The following is an 18138-nucleotide window of genomic DNA, read 5'->3' on the forward strand; positions in this document are numbered from 1 at the left end:
ACAGTAGGGAAGGTGACATGCAAAGGAAGATAAACTGAAGACCTCAGTGTTCTAAATACGGAAATGGAATTTTGCATTTGGATAGCTCAGAACTGCGTTGAGTTTAAAGAAAGTGCGGTGTTAAAAAAACCTGACTTTTACAATTCAAGCACACATACTGTGATGCTAATGTAGGGGCCTTGTGCGACATGTCTACACTCAGATGGCTAAAGGTCCAATGCCATTTGCACATCTAGTGTAGAAGAGTAGCCTCACAATCACTGCAGTTGATTCCCAGAGACACAAGTGCAATCAAGTTTCAAGAAGAGATCATTCCTCCTTTGCAAAAGGAATAGGAAAGAGGATTTTTATAGGCAGCTTTTATCTTACGGCTGACACTACCAGATGTATGAAGGCCTTGCAGAGATGCCAGATAGAAGACACACTTGACACTAAATGAGCATTCCATAATTGCCATGTCTCTTGCCAAGTGTCAAGTACCGGAGGAACTGGTCTGGTCTGTTGTGCTATTAAAAATAGACAAATAGAAGGCTGCTGTAGTAAAGAACAAACTTAGTTGGTCTCTTAAGGTGCTACTGGACTATTTTTTTATTTATTTCGTAGCAAAGTGCAGTTTAATTTCAAAACCAGCTAATTCATTTTTTCTGATTCTATTGCATTTTTGAGTCAGTTCAGATAGCATTTACATAATGTGTGTTCCTGCATGCTAAATCAGTGAAATTCATGCTGTATTGATTCTGACCAGTGGTTTCACTGTATAAACAGGCTAGAGTAAATCAAAATCTCAAGTCCGTTACATAATTGTTAAAGGATGATCCAGAAGTACAGAGCAACCAAAGCATACCCAGTGGGGTTCTCCAGTAAAGAGAGGTTGAGCACAGCGATTGGCATTTTAAAGCTACCTTCGCCTCAAGCCTTATGCCATGCCATTCCCTTTTTCTCTTGCATATGATATGAAGTCATCTCCCTCTCCTTCATCAAGCCTTGTGTTTCCTCCTTCTTTACTACACTTTGGTTTGCCATCTATCCTTTTCCCCCTATTCCTTCTCAAGTCCTTTCCTATATCCTTTGAACTTTGATAGATTTGAATCCCTGTAGTCAGGAACCACATAACTTCTGAATTTTGTCTGTCTAATTGGGTGCTAAGGTTTCAGAAGTGTTAAACTGAAGCCGACATCTGCCACTGTTACAAGTCATCTTGAAAGATAAGAGTGATCGAGTAGCTTTGTAACCATTTTTGAATCAGTACTATATAGCTAAAGGAACCTCACTTATTACTGATATTTAATCTCAGCCAATATTTTCATTATCTCTTCAGTATAATTATACCCTTTTAATCCACAGGTAACAGCTGTGCCACGGGATTTCTACTGCAATGATCGGAGTGCAGAATATGAGCGCAGAGCACTTAAAGACGGAGGAAGCCTAGAAGCAAAGCAATGTGTATTGCATGGAGCGCCTGAACTAGCAGCTGGCTGGCTAAAACGGTGCTCTCAGTTCTTTCCGGAATTTCCAGGGGGATTATTAGGGGTCAGACCTCAAAACGGCTGGTCTTTCATCAGGATACCAGGTAGGCAACAGCTCTATAACTGCATAGTTTAATAACAAAGTGGATTATATTACTTTGCTTATCTACGTATGCTAGTATGTTCTACCCATGCATTAAATGACGACAAACTGGGAAATAATTCATACTTCCTTTTGGGAAATCTTCCTGCAATAAACTTGTAGGAAAGTTGGGTGTGTGAGAGAACGATCAGTGGTTACCTAATTGAGCCTATTTGATAGCTTTCTTGTGCTGACATAGGCAGGGGGTTGGACTAGATAACCCTCAGGGTCCCTTTCAACTCTGATTCTGTGATTCTCGTCTCTGCAGCATTCTGGGTATCTGGACCAAATCCGCAACTCACTAGTTTAGTCTGGCATTTTCAAACTGATCTCCTTCCTTTACCTTTTTCATCCACTCCCATATATCCCAGCTGTCCCTATTTTCTGGTTCCTGTCAAAACCAGTGAGGAGGCTAAGAAACAAAGATATTGAGCAAGTACTTTACAGGAGGAGCAACGTGGTTAACATTAAGTATATGATAAGCTTCAAAACAGTTATTAAAGCTAGGTTGTTCAAACCATTGATTCTCAACCTCTTTGGTATGGCAGCTCACAAAACTAAATTTACAGTCGTACCTTGGTTGTTGAACGGAATCCGTTCTGGAAGTCCGTTTGACTTCCAAAAATGTTTGACAACCAAGACGCGGCTTCCGATTGGCTGCAGGAGCTCCCTGCACCCAATTATAAGCCGCTCTGGGTGTTCAGGTTCCAAAGAACGTTTGCAAACCGGAATACTCAGGATCCAAGACACGACTGTACTTTGTACGTTGACCCATCAGTTCATTGTCACATAAATTTTGGGCCTCTGATCTTGCAGCCGTCAGCTTCATGCATTTTAATTGCAAGTTTGCCTGTTTTACAACCTTTACCTGAGGTGTCCAAGCAAAAACTTACCTAACACCCCTATTAATGTGGATTATGTTGAAATATTTATAGTACTTCCAGAGTTATTCACTGGGTTTTTTTTAATGGGAATGTAAGAACACCAAGGCCTGTCGCTCTTTTCTCTTTAACTGACGTGAGCTGCTTTGCCAAGATTATAATTGTCTGAAAAACAGGATAAAAATACAGTAAATAATAGATAAGATGAAGCTTGTTTGAGCAAGTGAATTAAACTCAAGGAGCAATTCAATACAAGGTTGGTTTTCAGGCTCCAAAGTTGCAGTGAACAGCAAAACAGCTGCTACTTCAGTTAACTCTGCCCTCCTCTCTCAGACTGTTGTAGTTGCGATCACTGTGGGAATCTCTGGAGGCCTTTCCTGTTCTTTGAAAGAGAAATGATCTTAGATTAAATGGCAGGAAGTGTCTGAGTCCTTTTTGCATTGATAAAAAGCACCAACTTTGCTGGCTGTTTACTGTGAGTGCTAGCTAGCTCTGCACTGACCCCTTTATGCCCTGCAGCCTTCTAGAGGAGGGAGGCAGTGGCTGGAAACTATGATTTGGTCCTCCTTACTCTTATTTTTACACCAGCAGAGGTGCATTTTCTAATTCCCTAGAGGGAACTAAGATTAAGTCAGGCTCCGAAGGTGGCGGGGACTCTGTAATTGGGGTTCTGTTAAGCTGTCATTTTGACCAGACATGTTTCTTCCCCAGACAGTAACATCATAGCATCTTCTCATTCCCCAGCCAAGTCTAGATAAGTCTGATTAAAAGTAATAATTCTCTTAAATGAAAGGAAGCCCATTTGATTTGTAACCTGACAGCACAATTTTGCCCCAGAAATAGACAGATTTTCCCATCTAACTCTTTACGTGTGTTAGATTTTATCCAGTGGTGTTGCATAACTGACAGCAGGGCTGCATCCTCCTGTGCCCCCTTGAACCCCAAATTCTGCTCAAAAGGCCCCCCCAGTCTTCTGGAGCAGATTGGGGAGGGGGAGCTGCAGGAGAATCAGTAGAAACTGTTTCCTTCCCCATTCTGAGTGATACCATTCAATGCAACCCATTGAACCAAATGTGAAAATCTTATCTTCAGAGTAGAATCGGATCTTGGGTGTTATTTAACAAATGATTCTTTTGTTCTGTTTATTTCCGCTAGAAATGGTAAAGGAGCAGAGTGCAGTCAAATGGAAAAAGTTAAATATTGTTTATTCGTGGTATTCTTTTCAACGTTAGGTGGCAGGATTTATTCAAAGTTCAAAAATAATTTAACTAGTGCAGGTGAAATGTGCTATCAAAGAAAAACCACAAGAATTAAAAATACTTGTGTTTTGTTGTTTTTAAACTCTTTTTCCTGTTATTTGGTTCCTGGTGAACTTGGGTCGCCTGTTGTAAAGTAGTTTAAAAGACTGTTAAGTAACTAATTTATCTATTGGGAAGTGGTAGTGGAACGGGTTTCCTCTATGGCATTGGTTGATTTCTTACCTACCCTTCACCATAAGAACTCATGGTGGGTTACAATCACCATCTGGCAGCATCATCACTAACTGTTTTTAGGTGCCAGGCAGAATCATTCTTATTCGCCCAGGCCACTGGATCTTAATTGTAATGCAGGGGCATTTTGCGTTAGGGGCTATAGCACTTAGGGAGAAATAAGCCTTCTCCCTGCTGCACCCCCACCCAAAAAGTAATGCCCCCACATTGTTCTCAATGTTCTTGTTTTTATTTTAATTATGTAATTTGTGTTTTTATATTGTGATTTTTATCCTGTGAACCACCCTGAGGCTGAGTATAGGGCGGTATACAAGTTAAATAAATAAATAAATATTTCCCCCCTTCCTTCCGTTTAGACAAAGAGAGTCTGATCACAGACAGTGGAAAACTTTATGCCCTTGATGTTTTGTTGACAAGATTGAAATCTCAAGGACACAGAGTCCTGATCTACTCTCAGATGACACGGATGATTGACTTGTTGGAGGTAGGATTCATTTACTCTGCATGAAGGAGAAACTGAAGCTAATGACTAAGGAAATATAGTATTTGACATAAATACAATCTTTTAAGGAAAGGAGAGGCTGCATGGGTTGCATGCTTTTGCTAGCGCAGCAGCATGTTGGACCAGGATATACATTTACAGAGAATCATGCATACTTTCCCCCACTCACTTCTCTGTCCCTAAGTTATGTAAGATCTGGCCCATTGCAGTCATGCCATTCTGTGTTGCTGTCCAAGTGAAGTCCTAGATGCTTAGCTGCACCAGCGTAACCCTGTCACTTTCAGACTGACCAAGTGGACCACTTACAGAATCATAGTTCAGTAGAACTATTGGACCAGGCTCTAAATCAATTGCTTGGTTGCTCTTGGTTTTGAATAATTACTATTGGATGGTGTATATTTTTTTCCTATTGTAAAGTCCCTGTCATTTGCAGTGGACCAAAGGAAGGAAGAAATGAAGTTACTTATTTTATCTGTTGCCTCAGTAAACCAGCACACTCTACCAAGCACTGATTTCATTATTTTCAAGGATTAGTACTTCTAGTGTCATGCTGACAGCATCAGCTGAGCAGGCTTAATGGGAGGATATTCAAGAGGTTTTAATATAACTATCCCTCTAGGATTAGCAGTATCTTTTTTACTTTTAAAAAAGCTACAAAGATAAAAAAGAGTCAACAACCTGTGTGCGGTTAACTATCTGAAAGACTTTCTTGCAAAAACTCTTGAATCTTCCACTGTAATTATTATGCTGTTGTTAACATCCCAAATACCGTAGTTGTCATTAAATAACTTATGTTTTATTATTCTAACTGTCTTGGTTTACCATAATTCATTAAGCCTTAGCTCAGTTCTTGCTCCTTAATCCATGCAAACATACTTAACCTATTTGAGACAGATTCTAATATACAACCCCTTTCCTCAGTGGAAGCCCAGTATACACTCTGGTGGGAGATGAACTCTACTGAGGTCATAATATCCTTCCAGGAACTAAGCATTGATATCAGTTCAATATTTTTGTCTTTGATTTCTAAATAGGAACTTGGGTTTTTTATCCTTATTTTTTGTTTGTGGTTGCAACATTTTTTCATGCACAAGGCCTGAAGTAATATTCTTAATATTTCATATATATTTTTTAATAATGCAAAAAGATGGACTGCAAGAACACTACTGTTCTTTTGCATTCACACAGAATGCTCAATGGAGGGACGTGGGTGGCGCTGTGGTCTAAACCTCTGAGCCTCTTGGGCTTGCTGATCAGAAGGTCGGCGGTTTGAATCCCCGCGAAGGGGATGGGCTCCCGTTGCTCGGTCCCAGCTCCTGCCAATCTAGCAGTTCGAAAGCATGCCAAAAAGTGCAAGTAGATAAATAGGTACCGCTCCGGCGGGAAGGTAAACGGCGTTTCCGTGCGCTGCTCTGGCTTCACCAGAAGCGTCTTAGTCATGCTGGCCACATGACCCAGAAAAACTGTCTGCGGACAAACGCCGGCTCCCTCAGCCTGTAAAGTGAGATGAGCGCCGCAACCCCAGAGTTGTCTGCAACTGGACTTAACTGTCATGGGTCCTTTATCTTTTAGCATGCTCAATATTTATATCATACCTCATTTAAACAATATAAAACACAAAACCTATTCCCTTACTCAGTCTGCTCTTGGCAGGCTATCCTCATTTTCAAAGATCTATTTTTATGGCTGGGGAAAAGCAAGAACTACAGTACTGGATACAGTGCAGCAAACAAGCTACAGTTTAGCTAAACAAACATGGTTTGGTTTTATCTTCAAATGAGATCACTGAGTCACCCAACTCCTTTGATCCCAGTGAAACCTTTAAAAAAATTATTTAACTGTATTACACCTTTCCATCAATAAAGTTAAGGTGGTGCACCTGTTTCTCCCCCTTCCTGTTTATTCGTGCAACAACCCCATGAAAGTTGGTTAGGCTGAGAGACTGTGACTGGCTGTAGATCACACAGTGAGCTTGATGGCTGAGTGGAGATATGAACCCTGATATTTGCAGTTAACAATAACAGCATTATGATCTTGAGCTATACCAAAGCTTGTTTATTGATTGCACTTTCCCCCCAGAAACAAGTCTGTTGTCAGAGTTTTATATACACTTCTTGAAAATAAATTCAGCACCAAAAATATTAAACTTTGTGTAGTGTATGTTTTGTAAACCAAGCATATATTCTTCTGAACCTAGAAAGGTGCAAAGAACTATGTGCTCCTGTACTCTTTAGTCCCCTTCAGGCTACTTTCATTGCTGTTGCTCATATGTGTGTGTGTGTGTGTGTGTGTGTGTGAGAGAGAGAGAGAGAGAGAGAGAGAGAATAAAGTACATGCATACATTAAAATCAAATTTAATTTAGAGATTAATTCAAGTACAGAATAATGTGTAAAAGGAGTGAGATGAGCTTGTGAATTAATAAAAAAATTTACCGTCTTGGATATAATTTTGAGCACATTGAAATACAAATAAAAATTATAGAGGCCTGAAACTGTTTATGGATTTTAGATTATAACAATGGCCGTGGAGGTCAGAAATAGTTAAGTACATGGTGCGAACAAAGGACTGAACATCGCTTGGTAATTTGCCCAGTAAATGAATATTAACTGAATGGTGAGCAATGAAGTACCTATATGACACAGGCTTCCTGAGCACATCAGTCTTTTTTTAATAATCAGGTTTTAATTCAACAGGTTCAGGATTAGTATGTTTTTAGCAGCACTGCATGGTGCAAACAGATTATTTTGCTTTTAAAATTACATTAGTAGTCTTCTGGCATATTGGAAGCTTGCACAATATTACATGGCACTGTGATGTTCAAAACAATTATAATTGTTTGTTCTGTTGAAAATCTAGATAAAAAATGTTGAGATTTTGTTCTGGGTTTCTTGTAGGAGTACATGGTTTACAGGAAGCATACATATATGCGGTTAGATGGGTCTTCAAAAATCTCTGAAAGAAGAGATATGGTAGCTGACTTTCAGAACAGGTATGTTTTTCCCTTTGCTTTTTCTGTTGAATTATAGCTACGGGGTTCTGTTAAGTAGTTTCCAAATCACCAGGTACACAGGCTCCTCCGTCCTCCTATGGAATATGGTTAGTGTTGGGGCCCCTCCATTCTTCTTGTAGGAATATGTTTATGCTATACATCGGCCAAGGGGTGATGGAAAGGAAGAGCCAGGTAACCTTTGTAAGTGAAACTGCACAGTCAACCCATTGGATCCCAGCTTATGACAAACCGTACTTACACTGTCGTTCTTCAGCATCTAAACTATGGGTGGGATGCAACTACTTACTTCTGGCGGCTGAAGCCTGAATCAAGGGCTTCTTGCCCAGTGAGTCTTCACCCCCTCACTCCCCCAAAATTGGATCTTGTGGGGTTGGGAGAACCCCCTAGATCAGCACACAAGGGGAGGAGAACATGGATTGTTCCGTCTGGCACTTGCAATGAATTCCTCCCATGAGGGTCCAAAGAATCACCCTTAGTATTTCACTTAAACACTAGGGCTGTGTTGATTCTTCATTTCCTTAGAAACACGTTTCAAGTGAGTACCAATGGTACCTTTTCCTGACATTTCCTAACCTTGCAGTTTCTGTGGTTTTTGTTATCTTTTATACATTGTAAACAGCCACTTCTGGAAACCTAGTGGAATCTAATGAAAGTTTGATGCTGGTTTCTATGTTGTTTCAAACAAACAAACAGAATTAATTTGCCACCCCCATTAACTCGGAAAATCATGGGAGTTTTGGGTTGTAATTTCATGTGATGAAATTTGTGGTGGTATTCCAGCATTGAGTTCTTTCCCATCATTAAAGATTTAGCCAGATCAAAAAGCCACAGTTCCACAGTGCAACAAGTCCTGTAGCATAAAATCAATATTAGAAATCAAGGCAGATACACTGGTATTATAATAATAAACTGTTGGGTGAAGTGATTCTGTCTTTGATTGCAAAAGTCAAAACCCTCCTGGTAATAGTCATTATTGTCGTAAGTAATGTTTATGTAGCAACACAACTGCAATGGTTGCTTTTGTTCTTTCTATCTCTCTCTGTAGGAATGATATCTTTGTGTTCCTGTTAAGCACAAGAGCTGGTGGCTTAGGCATTAACCTTACAGCTGCTGATACGGTGAGTAAACAGCTTGGTTTGAAAATGTTTTCTTAACACTGTGGGCTATTCCAGGATAGTTTGTACTCAGCAGAAAGGAAGAAGCACTAAAACAGGATATTTGATATGTCAAAAAAGCATAAAGCTACTATAGTCCGATTAATTAACAGAGCTTGGATATTCCTGGTAGTACAGAATTATTTGATATAATATAAAGTTTCACTACCTTTGCTTTCCTAAATCTGAATACGATGGCTGCTTCTTGCATTGTGTTTTTTCCAGTATGAAGACAATTATAGTGTAGCAAAAGAAAAGAAAACAACCCCACATAATTCATGAAGTGTTATGACTGGCCAGTAATCTAAACCTGGAAAAACAAATAATTTGCACCCCATTTCAGATGTGAATTGTGCACATGCTTTTTGCTGCATGAAGTTGATCTCCATGTTAGTAATAGTAATGTGTAAAGCAGCCTTTAAATAATTATGTTCTTATACAGAACTGGACTTGTATCTGGGTTGACCCCCCAAAAATCACTAAGATGTTATCATTCTGAAGGCAAAGCTGTTTACTATCATTTTAAAGTGTAGTACAAACTTTGGGTGGTGACCATAGAATCAGTTTTGTATTTGTAACCTTTTCCCCTCAAAAAAATGCCCTGACAGGTAATTTTCTACGATAGTGATTGGAATCCAACAGTAGATCAGCAGGCCATGGATCGAGCTCACAGGCTGGGTCAGACCAAACAGGTCACTGTGTACCGGTTGATTTGTAAAGGCACCATAGAGGAACGCATCTTGCAGAGGGCCAAGGAGAAAAGTGAGGTAAGGGTAACAAAATATGGAATAATGTGGTGTAGAAGGGATAGCAAGGAAATTGAGCTGTGATTGATGAGAAATCAGACATTAATCTTCGGCAAAGATAATACCACCTAATGGGAAATGATTACCTTTATATGCCTGTAATGAAGTGTAGCACTTGGCAGTAATGGGTAAATTGTACATAGCACCAAAGTTCTTACCACTTTAGGGTGCACACATACATTTTTGTGCCATGGAGTGCCTCTTGGGATTAGAATTACAAAATAACATTGCCATTTTTAAACAACTTTCAAAGTTCAGACTTAAAAAAAATATTTCTCGCACATTCAATCTAATAGATATTAGATAAAGTGCCTCCACTTTCTCTTGATTGTCTCTGGCATTAAATAATCTGAGAAGAAAATTTCAGATGCATTCTTTCTTTTCCATAGATTCAGAGGATGGTGATTTCAGGTGGCAATTTCAAACCCGACACCTTGAAACCCAAGGAGGTGGTTAGTCTGCTTCTGGATGATGAAGAACTTGAGAAAAAATGTATGTGCAAGTCCATACTCCTACCTCTGTCATATACCAGCTCCCACTGTGTGCCTGTGTTTTTGTTTGCTAATTTATTTGTATCAATAACTATAAAATGAGGTAGATAAAGAAGCTAAGTGCTTATGTCCCATTGAAATAAGTGCAAACAGAAAGTCATGTCTTGATCGTTTCCCATTTATTTCAGTGGGAGCTAAGCACAACTATTTAATCTGGATCCACCCTTAAATAGATGCATTCAGTATCAAGATTAACGGCAGTTGAGACATTCAACTCCATTTTTGCTGCAGAGTGCTATTTTACAAAACAAAGCTTAAGAATCTCACAATCACGCTCCTATTTAGAAGCAGAAACGCTGGCTTCTCTTTTTGACTGTTCCAGAGAGTGTTCCTCCAACTCTCTGAAGCAGATTTGGGGAGGACATGGTGTGTCCAAGGAAGATGAATGGAAGGGGAAGTTCCATTGTACAATCAGAAATAGTTGTGCTAATGGAACTACCTTGTTGGATACCATTCTTGGATTTGGGTCTGATAGTCAGACTTTTTTGAGGGAACGGTGAATGGAACCATGAGAATGGATGAAGTTACATTGTTGGGACTAAAGGAGGTTAAAGGACCAACACAGGCCTATTCCAATTGTGTTCAACTGGGCTCTTGTGTTTTGCAAGAATTTTGCAGTTCTTCTGGTAAATAATGGTTTCTGACTTTATTTTTTAACTGGTAGTGCGCCAGCGTCAGGAGGAGAAGCGGCAGCAGGAGGAGACAAATCGTGTGAAAGAGCGTAAACGAAAGAGGGAAAAATATGCTGAAAAGGTACTTCAAATAACACTCCTGTTATTTTGTTACATTATTGCTTTAAATTTTTTTTATTATTACCTTCAGGAGCAGTAAGGCCACCTGTCCCGCTCAGGTTAATTTTAGGGCCTTCCTGATCAAGGAGGTTCAGTCTTCCTGGGAGAGCAAGTGATGCAAATTCTCCAATGGATATGGATATGTCTCTGTTTTTAAGAATGATGTTCTTCTGTCTTTTGCTTTATATTTGCTTTTCCACATATAGGGTTAATTCAGATTTAAAGTGGGACTTTAGTCATTCTTATTTGATTGTAGCTCACTTCTGAAGAGAATGAAAATTCTCAATAAATATAATTTTTGCTGTCTGAAATGAATTTTCCTGAAATAATAATAATGGAGAGTACAGATTACTTTGGATAGCAACGTTTCTTAAACTGGCATTGAAAATGTTGCTGTTATCCTCAAAAAGTTTTGTTAGTGGTAGATAACTTAAATTTTCATTATTTATACAGTTCTAATATGCACATTTTTGCAAACAGTTGTTCCTAATATAATGCATTTTGCATGTTATTTTCACTAATATATGCGTTTTTAAGCACACTTCCGACTAAAACACATTTTTGTTAATTTTTTTGGTTGGAGAACTGCATTGCAAAGTTCAGTAAAGGGCCTGCTTTTAGCCACTTTCCCATGTTTTCCAGCCCTTTTGATGGTTGTTTCCTTAATTTGATTGCAGAAGAAGAAGGAAGACGAGTTAGACGGGAGGAAAAGGAAAGAAGGCATGAATCTGGTGATCCCGTTTGTTCCATCTGCAGATAATTCCAACCTCTCAGCTGACGGGGATGAGTCATTTGTTAGTGTTGACTCTGCCATGCCCAGCCCTTTCAGTGAGGTAGGAATTTCTTTACCAACACCATTGGGCTGCTTCATACATGGCGCAATGAGATTATCGCAGTGTACACCAGCTGTGGATGGAGATAGCTGTACAACACTTTTGTACAATCTTTAGAAACTTCCAGGTTAGCTTTGAATATATGGGCACGGCAGACATCAGATTGCCGTTTGCCATTCTGACCATATATCTGATATCTATTTTAAAAGTATCTTGCACTGTCTTCTCATACATTTCCAGGCTCAATTCAAAGTTCTGGCTTTAACTTGAAATAACTTGGGACCATGGTCCCTAAAAGTTGTCCCGTTTGAGCCAACTCAAAATTTAAGATCCGCATCATAGGGCTGCTTCAGAGTGACCACACTCAATAAGAATAGGTGAATGGCAGATGGAAAGATGTTCTTCTCGTTGATGGGTCCCATTTGTGATAGGTGAGGGAGGCAGCAACACATTTTGTAGAAGACAAAGTAGGACCCCTTCATTCTCCAAGGCTTCTAGCAGTTTTTATACTCTTGCATTTTTTAGTTCTATAGTGCACTGATTTCAGCATGCAGGCTTAATCCAAAAGTATAGCTTAAAGGGTATATAACTTATGATAACAGGATGTAATGTGAACTTACAGGCTTTTATTTTTATATGATCTAGATTTCCATCAATAGTGAGTTGCACATGGAATCCATCCCACCTGACGAGAGCAGCAATGACATGCTGGTGATTGTGGATGATCCAGCATCTTCAGCGCCTCAGTCAAGAGCTACTAACTCTCCTGCTTCCATCACGGGCTCAGTGTCTGACAACATGAATGGTTAGTATTTGTCTTTAAACATGGCGCACAAGGAGCATAATGTGAACTCTGTATATGGCCGTGCTTCTGAGCACTGGATTTGCTTACGGGCAGAACTGGAGTTAATCTAGCAAATAATGTCTCCTTCAGATTTGTTAGCTCAGGTGAAATCTGATGTGCTTGATCATTCACTGCTTAATTCTTTTGATTCTAAATAAGCTTCATAAGTTGGAGTAAGGACAAAAGTATGAAGTTGGCTCCTGTTTCAAATCTCAACTCGGCCGTAAATTTAAGTGGATGGGTTTAGGCAACTCCTGTCTTTTTCAGTGCCCCATTTGCCTTACAGTTTAGGAGGAGGATAATATGATACTCATATCAGCAGTGCCGAGCTTCTTTTCATTACTGTATTTGAGAGGTTTCTTGCTTAGAGATATATGTAGTAGAAAAATAAATTTTGAAACACCTTCAACTGCTCTGCCTTCCCTTTTAGTTCTTGACTGCAGCATTGTCTCTCGCAGGAGGCATTGAAAAGAAAAGTGACCAGAAGGGAAATGGGGGTCTCGATGCTTCTCCCTGACTCATTTGGCTGAGTTGCCATTGCAGAATGCAGACAAATTGCAGTTCTCTTAATTCCATTCTGTCCAAGTCTGAATAGTTACAACTGTTTCCTAAAATTACCGGTTTGAAAAGGGGGCTCTATTAATTACCGCATTTACTCGAATCTAATGCTCACCTTTTTTGGCCAAATTACGTTGTGAAAATTAAGGTGCTCATTAAGATTCGATGGCACATTTACATTTGCCAGCAAATACTTTTTTTGGTTTCAAGGTTCTGAAAATTGAGGTGTGCATTAGATTCAATGGTGCATTAGACTCGAGTAAATATGGTAGCTATCAGCAGTGCAAGTTCCAGCTAATGGGTGGAGTTGCTGTAGTTCCACAAAGCTGACTAATGTTACTGGTTTATGGGATCAGGCCATCAGCTTTACAGTTTAGAACAGTGGTTCCCAATTGGTCATCTGTGAACCCCAGGATGTCTGTGTAACCCATCCAGGGTGTCCATGGCAAAAACTACCATAGAGATATCAAAATTTACAAAAGTAGGGGGTCCACTTTTCTAATACTTACCTAATTGGGAACCATTGGGTTAGAACATTGCGTACCATTGCCTTTCCCACTCCCCATCCCTCAGTTATAATAATAATATAATTTATTATGTCTAGGTTTCCCCAGCCACTCTGGGCAGCTCCCAACATAATATTAAAAACGATAAATACATCAAACATTAAAAACTTCCCTAAACAGGGCTGCCTTCAGATATTTTCTAAAAGTCAGGTAGTTGTTTATTTCCTTGACATCTGATGGGAGGGCGTTCCACAGGGCGGGCGCCCTGGTTCCCTGTAGCTTTGCTTCTCACAGGGAACTGCCAGAAGTCCCTCAGAGCTGGACCTCAGTATCTGGGCAGAACAATGGGGGTGGAGACGCTCCTTCAGATATACTGGGCCGAAGCCATTTAGGGCAGTTCAGCTTTGACCTTGTATAAACTCTAAGATAATATTTCTAAAACATTGTATCTCTGAGCTCTGTCACCAAACTTATGAGGCACCCCAAATTAAAAAGAATTGCAGTTCTTGTTTAATTGATTTGGAAGGTCATTGTTGTTGCTTCCTAAGAAAGGCTTTCAAAAGTCGCTAGAATAGTATAGACTTGAGTAAGTGCATGATTTTATTGAACTAGTTCCCTTTGATGGAAGATTAAGCTATGTTTTTTAAAACGATGAAATATCAAGCAGAGTAAGCTAAATGCTTATACAGTCATACCTCGGGTTGAAGTAGCTTCAGGTTAAGCATTTTTGGGTTGCGCTCCGCAGCGACCCAGAAGTAACGGAGCGCGTTACTTCCCGGTTTTGCCGCTCACGCAGATGCTCAAAATGACGTCATTCGAATGCGTGGAAGCGGCGACACGCGCAGTCGTGTGCTACGTTCTACTCAGGATGCGAACGGGGCTCCGGAATGGATCCTGTTCGCATCCAGAGGTACCACTGTATACAAATTCATTTCCTAAGGCACAAATCTGAATTGCTTCAAGTAGACTTGGGTAGATCATAAAACGTTGATGTAAAATATTTTACAATATATTTATCAGTACGAGATTAGCAATTACAATGGATTCAGCAAGGACATACATTTTAATCCCCAAGCATGTCTTTTTAAATGTATCACACAAGTTTAGTTTTTGGACAAGCATTGGATTGTCATAGTGGAGATAGTCTTACTCGATCGTACAAGGCTCAGGTAGCAGGTGACTGTTGCCCAAAGTCACTTTTCTAAATATCTCTGCTGTTTGTGACAGAATATTATCTGCCTTGAAGAATGAGGTAACTTCCTTGAAAGGGGATGGGGGTTTATGAAGGCAAAACATTTTGGTCTCCTTTACTAAATTATATTTAATTATACAGTCACTATTTGTTACACATCACTAAATGTTCTTTCTTCTTTGGTTTTGTTAAGGAATTTCAATACAGGATATGCCCATCACAGGACGAGGTCATTCAGGTAGAAGCCGAGGCCGTCCCAAAGGTGCAAATGGCGGGTCAAAAAGCACAGGGAAAGGCCGGAGCCGGAAATCCACAGCCGGAAGTGCAGCTGCCATGGCAGGTGCCAAAGCAGGAGCAGCCGCCGCCTCAGCAGCCGCATATGCAGCGTATGGGTACAACGTGTCTAAAGGTAGGAGGCTTTGTGGGGCGTTGAACACCCTTTATGCTTTGACACCAGGCCTTCAGCCGTCCTTAAGGACACCTGAAGATATCCTTGTAGGATATCTAAGTCTCCACTTGAAATCCAGGCATGTTGAAGTTCCAGCGCATATGATGGTATAAAAGTTCATTTCTAGTCCCTGAAAGATAAGCAGTTAGGTAGAACTGTTGTCGGCTCAAGTCCACATTTTTGCTCCTATCAGTATGTTTATACGTAATTAAAAGGTTCACTCGCTTTCTGGGGACTAATTAGCCTAATAAGTCTCTTTATCACAAAATCCAATTATGATTGGTCAGATTAAGCCTCAGTACTAAATACTCGTACAAAAAATAGAATGTTTTCCTTTTCTTTGACAGCTTTCTATCCACCGTAATGAGTGGGCTCGGATTTTGATACTCACTGCCTTGGGTATCCTTGGGGTAAAAGGCCAAGATACTAAAAAAAAAATTTCTTTGCTAAAGTTGTCAGTAAAGCTCTTGGTTAATCTTAATCCTGCAGTTTTAATTTTGTATGCAGTTAAAAAGCTATAGTCTGGGTGTGACCCACTGAGAAAGAATTTTGCTTTTTGTCGCTAGGTATGTCTTCAGGCAGCCCTCTTCAGACTCCTCTCATCCGACCTGCTGGACTTTCAGACTTTGGACAGTCAAGCGCCACTTCCCCCTTGAGTAAAGGAAACAGCGTTTGTGGAACCTCCAAACCCTTAAACCTGACAGGTTCCTTGGCACCAGAAACCTCAATCCGAAAACAATACAAAGGAGCCCACACTTCAGGTGGGCGATAGTAATTCTGAAACCCTGGAACCTGTGTGTCTCCATAGCGGCTTCCTAAGCAGCCCACCCACGCCTACCAGCAAATGGGTTTACAGATGATGCCTTGTTTCCATCCCACATGTGGGCTTGAGGAGAAGACAACTGCACTACTGGGGCAAGAGGTATTCTGTGTGCACTTCTGTGTGTAGCCCACATTTGCTGTCTTTGCAGATTTGGGATGAGGAGGGACAGAGACTTGGGATGCTTGAGCTTAACTTTTCCATTAGGCTTCTTTCTGGCATCCTACAAATCATGCAGGGAACGGATCCAGCTTCCACATGAGACTGGCTGCGAAATCTCCTCCCCCTTCATTTGTACTCACACCAGCGCCCTTTGCCCCCCTCGTCTTTCAGGTTTCATACGGAATTCGACTCCATTCTTATAAGAAGGAGATCAGCAACTAAACTTGGGGGGGGGGTGCCCTGCAGATTCAGAGGAGCCTTCTGGCCGATGCGCCTTTTTTTAAGGGAGCTGTGGACAAACATCTTGGTGGTTCTGATGCGTATGAATGGCGGATGCAATGAAGAATAGACTCTAGGGGAAAGGAGAGAGGAGTTTTGCACTGCGTCTTAGAAAGGGGCTTTTGTCAGTATCATGCTTCTGAACTACTAGAGTACTGCTTGGTTGGCTAAACGACAATAGGACAGATTAGAGCTTTTGAGAATGATGTTGCTGCCTCTGCCTCACAGAGCAGAAGGAAGTTTCAAATTGCCAATTAGCATTGCAAAACCCAGGCTCGGATACATTTACTTTCATAGCATTGGGTTTTCAGTACAATTTCTTGGATTTGGCTTATGTGGGACTCTTCAGTGTTTTAGATTACAAAGCCATTTTGTGTGCGATTACAAGAAGAAATTGGAGTAGTAGGGAATTGTCCCTGGTTTTCATCTCATTGTGCCATAGAAGAGTTTTTTAAAAACATGTTTTAGGTACCACTGTTGGCCATACCGCAAAGGATGTGCATTGGGGAATTCTTCTATTTTCCCGTTCCATCCAGTCCCCAGCTAAAACGATGTCTTTCATTCCAAGCCATCCATTCACTGTGTTCCTTTTCTTTAGCAAGACTCATTTGTCAGCAGTGTCCACACCCAGCAGATTTGGATTGCTCCACTGTGATGAATCCAACACTGTAGCAAAGCTCTGTGAAGCTAGTGAAAGTTGTTAGAGAGCAGCAACGTCATTAAGTGCAACTCTTTGTTGTGGTATTCTATTCTGAATGCACAAGAACCATCTGCTTTTGGCATGATATATATATATATAAATATAAATATATATATTCTGTCTGCATTGCACTGAGATGAAGGAGGGAGGCAGTTCTCCTGCCTTCACATTTACATTAAATGGATTTTCTTTCTGGGCATTTTCATCTTTCAAGGGAGAACCAGGTTACGAGGTGAAGATCTTAGCTAAGGCAGCAAAGGATTTTTCAGTCTCATGCACCTTGCCTGGTGTCCCACAGTGTAGAGCAAGTGCTTCCTGTTGACTCTGCCTTTAATTTGCACACCTGAAAATAGCAGAAATAAGTTCAGTTAAATTGGTTTTTTTTATTTAAAAAAAAACAGATTTGGAGGGAATAATTGGGTGGGGAGGGGATATTTAAGTTAAATCATGAAGATTTTACCCCACCCCGCTCAGATTCACATGTGTATATACAGTGTTTAGAGGGAATCAGAAAATGCCAAGCCTTTTTTTCCTCTTTGAATGTGCTGTCTATTTTTATAACTGAACTTGTACATATGTATAAAAAGAGACACATCTTTCTTTTACTAACTGGAGAAAAGAATCTTAAATAAAATGGAGTGAGATAATTTTATGTAAATTCAGTCTCTGTGGCTTATTGTTCCATGACGAAGTTTGGTGAAACAAGGTATGTGCTGAAGTGCTTCATTTTCTAATTATTTTACATCTGCCTATGTCTAAGAAATAACTACATTCAGCAGGATACACAGAATGTGCACAGGCGATCGCAGAAGACTTCTTGCCACTACAGTCTCGGAGCCATCTGACTGATAAATCAGTGGCTAAAATACAAGTGATTTTCTTTTCTCACCCCGTCCTTGCATCCAGTATGAGGTTTCCCCCTTTCTGATAGCGCTGCAATGTGCAGCGGGGGTGGTGGGGGTACAGATGTTAGCAAATGTTGTCATACCGTTCTGTATGGTG

At 40.3% G+C, this 18138-nt stretch overlaps 1 protein-coding gene across 2 annotated transcripts in view; it reads left to right on the forward strand.

The window, feature by feature from the left end:
- The window catches only part of INO80 (INO80 complex ATPase subunit), a 53812-nt gene extending 36018 nt beyond the window's left edge, over window positions 1–17794 (forward strand). For both annotated transcript variants that reach the window (XM_083610101.1, XM_083610102.1), the window contains exons 26-36: window positions 1345–1570; window positions 4336–4463; window positions 7377–7471; window positions 8538–8610; window positions 9255–9413; window positions 9842–9944; window positions 10668–10756; window positions 11472–11627; window positions 12273–12432; window positions 14921–15136; window positions 15742–17794. In XM_083610101.1, the coding sequence (XP_083466227.1) occupies window positions 1345–1570; window positions 4336–4463; window positions 7377–7471; window positions 8538–8610; window positions 9255–9413; window positions 9842–9944; window positions 10668–10756; window positions 11472–11627; window positions 12273–12432; window positions 14921–15136; window positions 15742–15947 (1611 nt within the window). In that variant the 3' untranslated portion in view covers window positions 15948–17794. The remainder of the gene's footprint in view (window positions 1–1344; window positions 1571–4335; window positions 4464–7376; window positions 7472–8537; window positions 8611–9254; window positions 9414–9841; window positions 9945–10667; window positions 10757–11471; window positions 11628–12272; window positions 12433–14920; window positions 15137–15741) is intronic.
- The last annotated feature ends 344 nt before the right edge of the window (window positions 17795–18138 follow it).

The sequence above is a fragment of the Podarcis filfolensis genome, assembly GCF_964270895.1.
Source record: "Podarcis filfolensis genome assembly, chromosome: 1".
NCBI lineage: Eukaryota > Metazoa > Chordata > Lepidosauria > Squamata > Lacertidae > Podarcis > Podarcis filfolensis.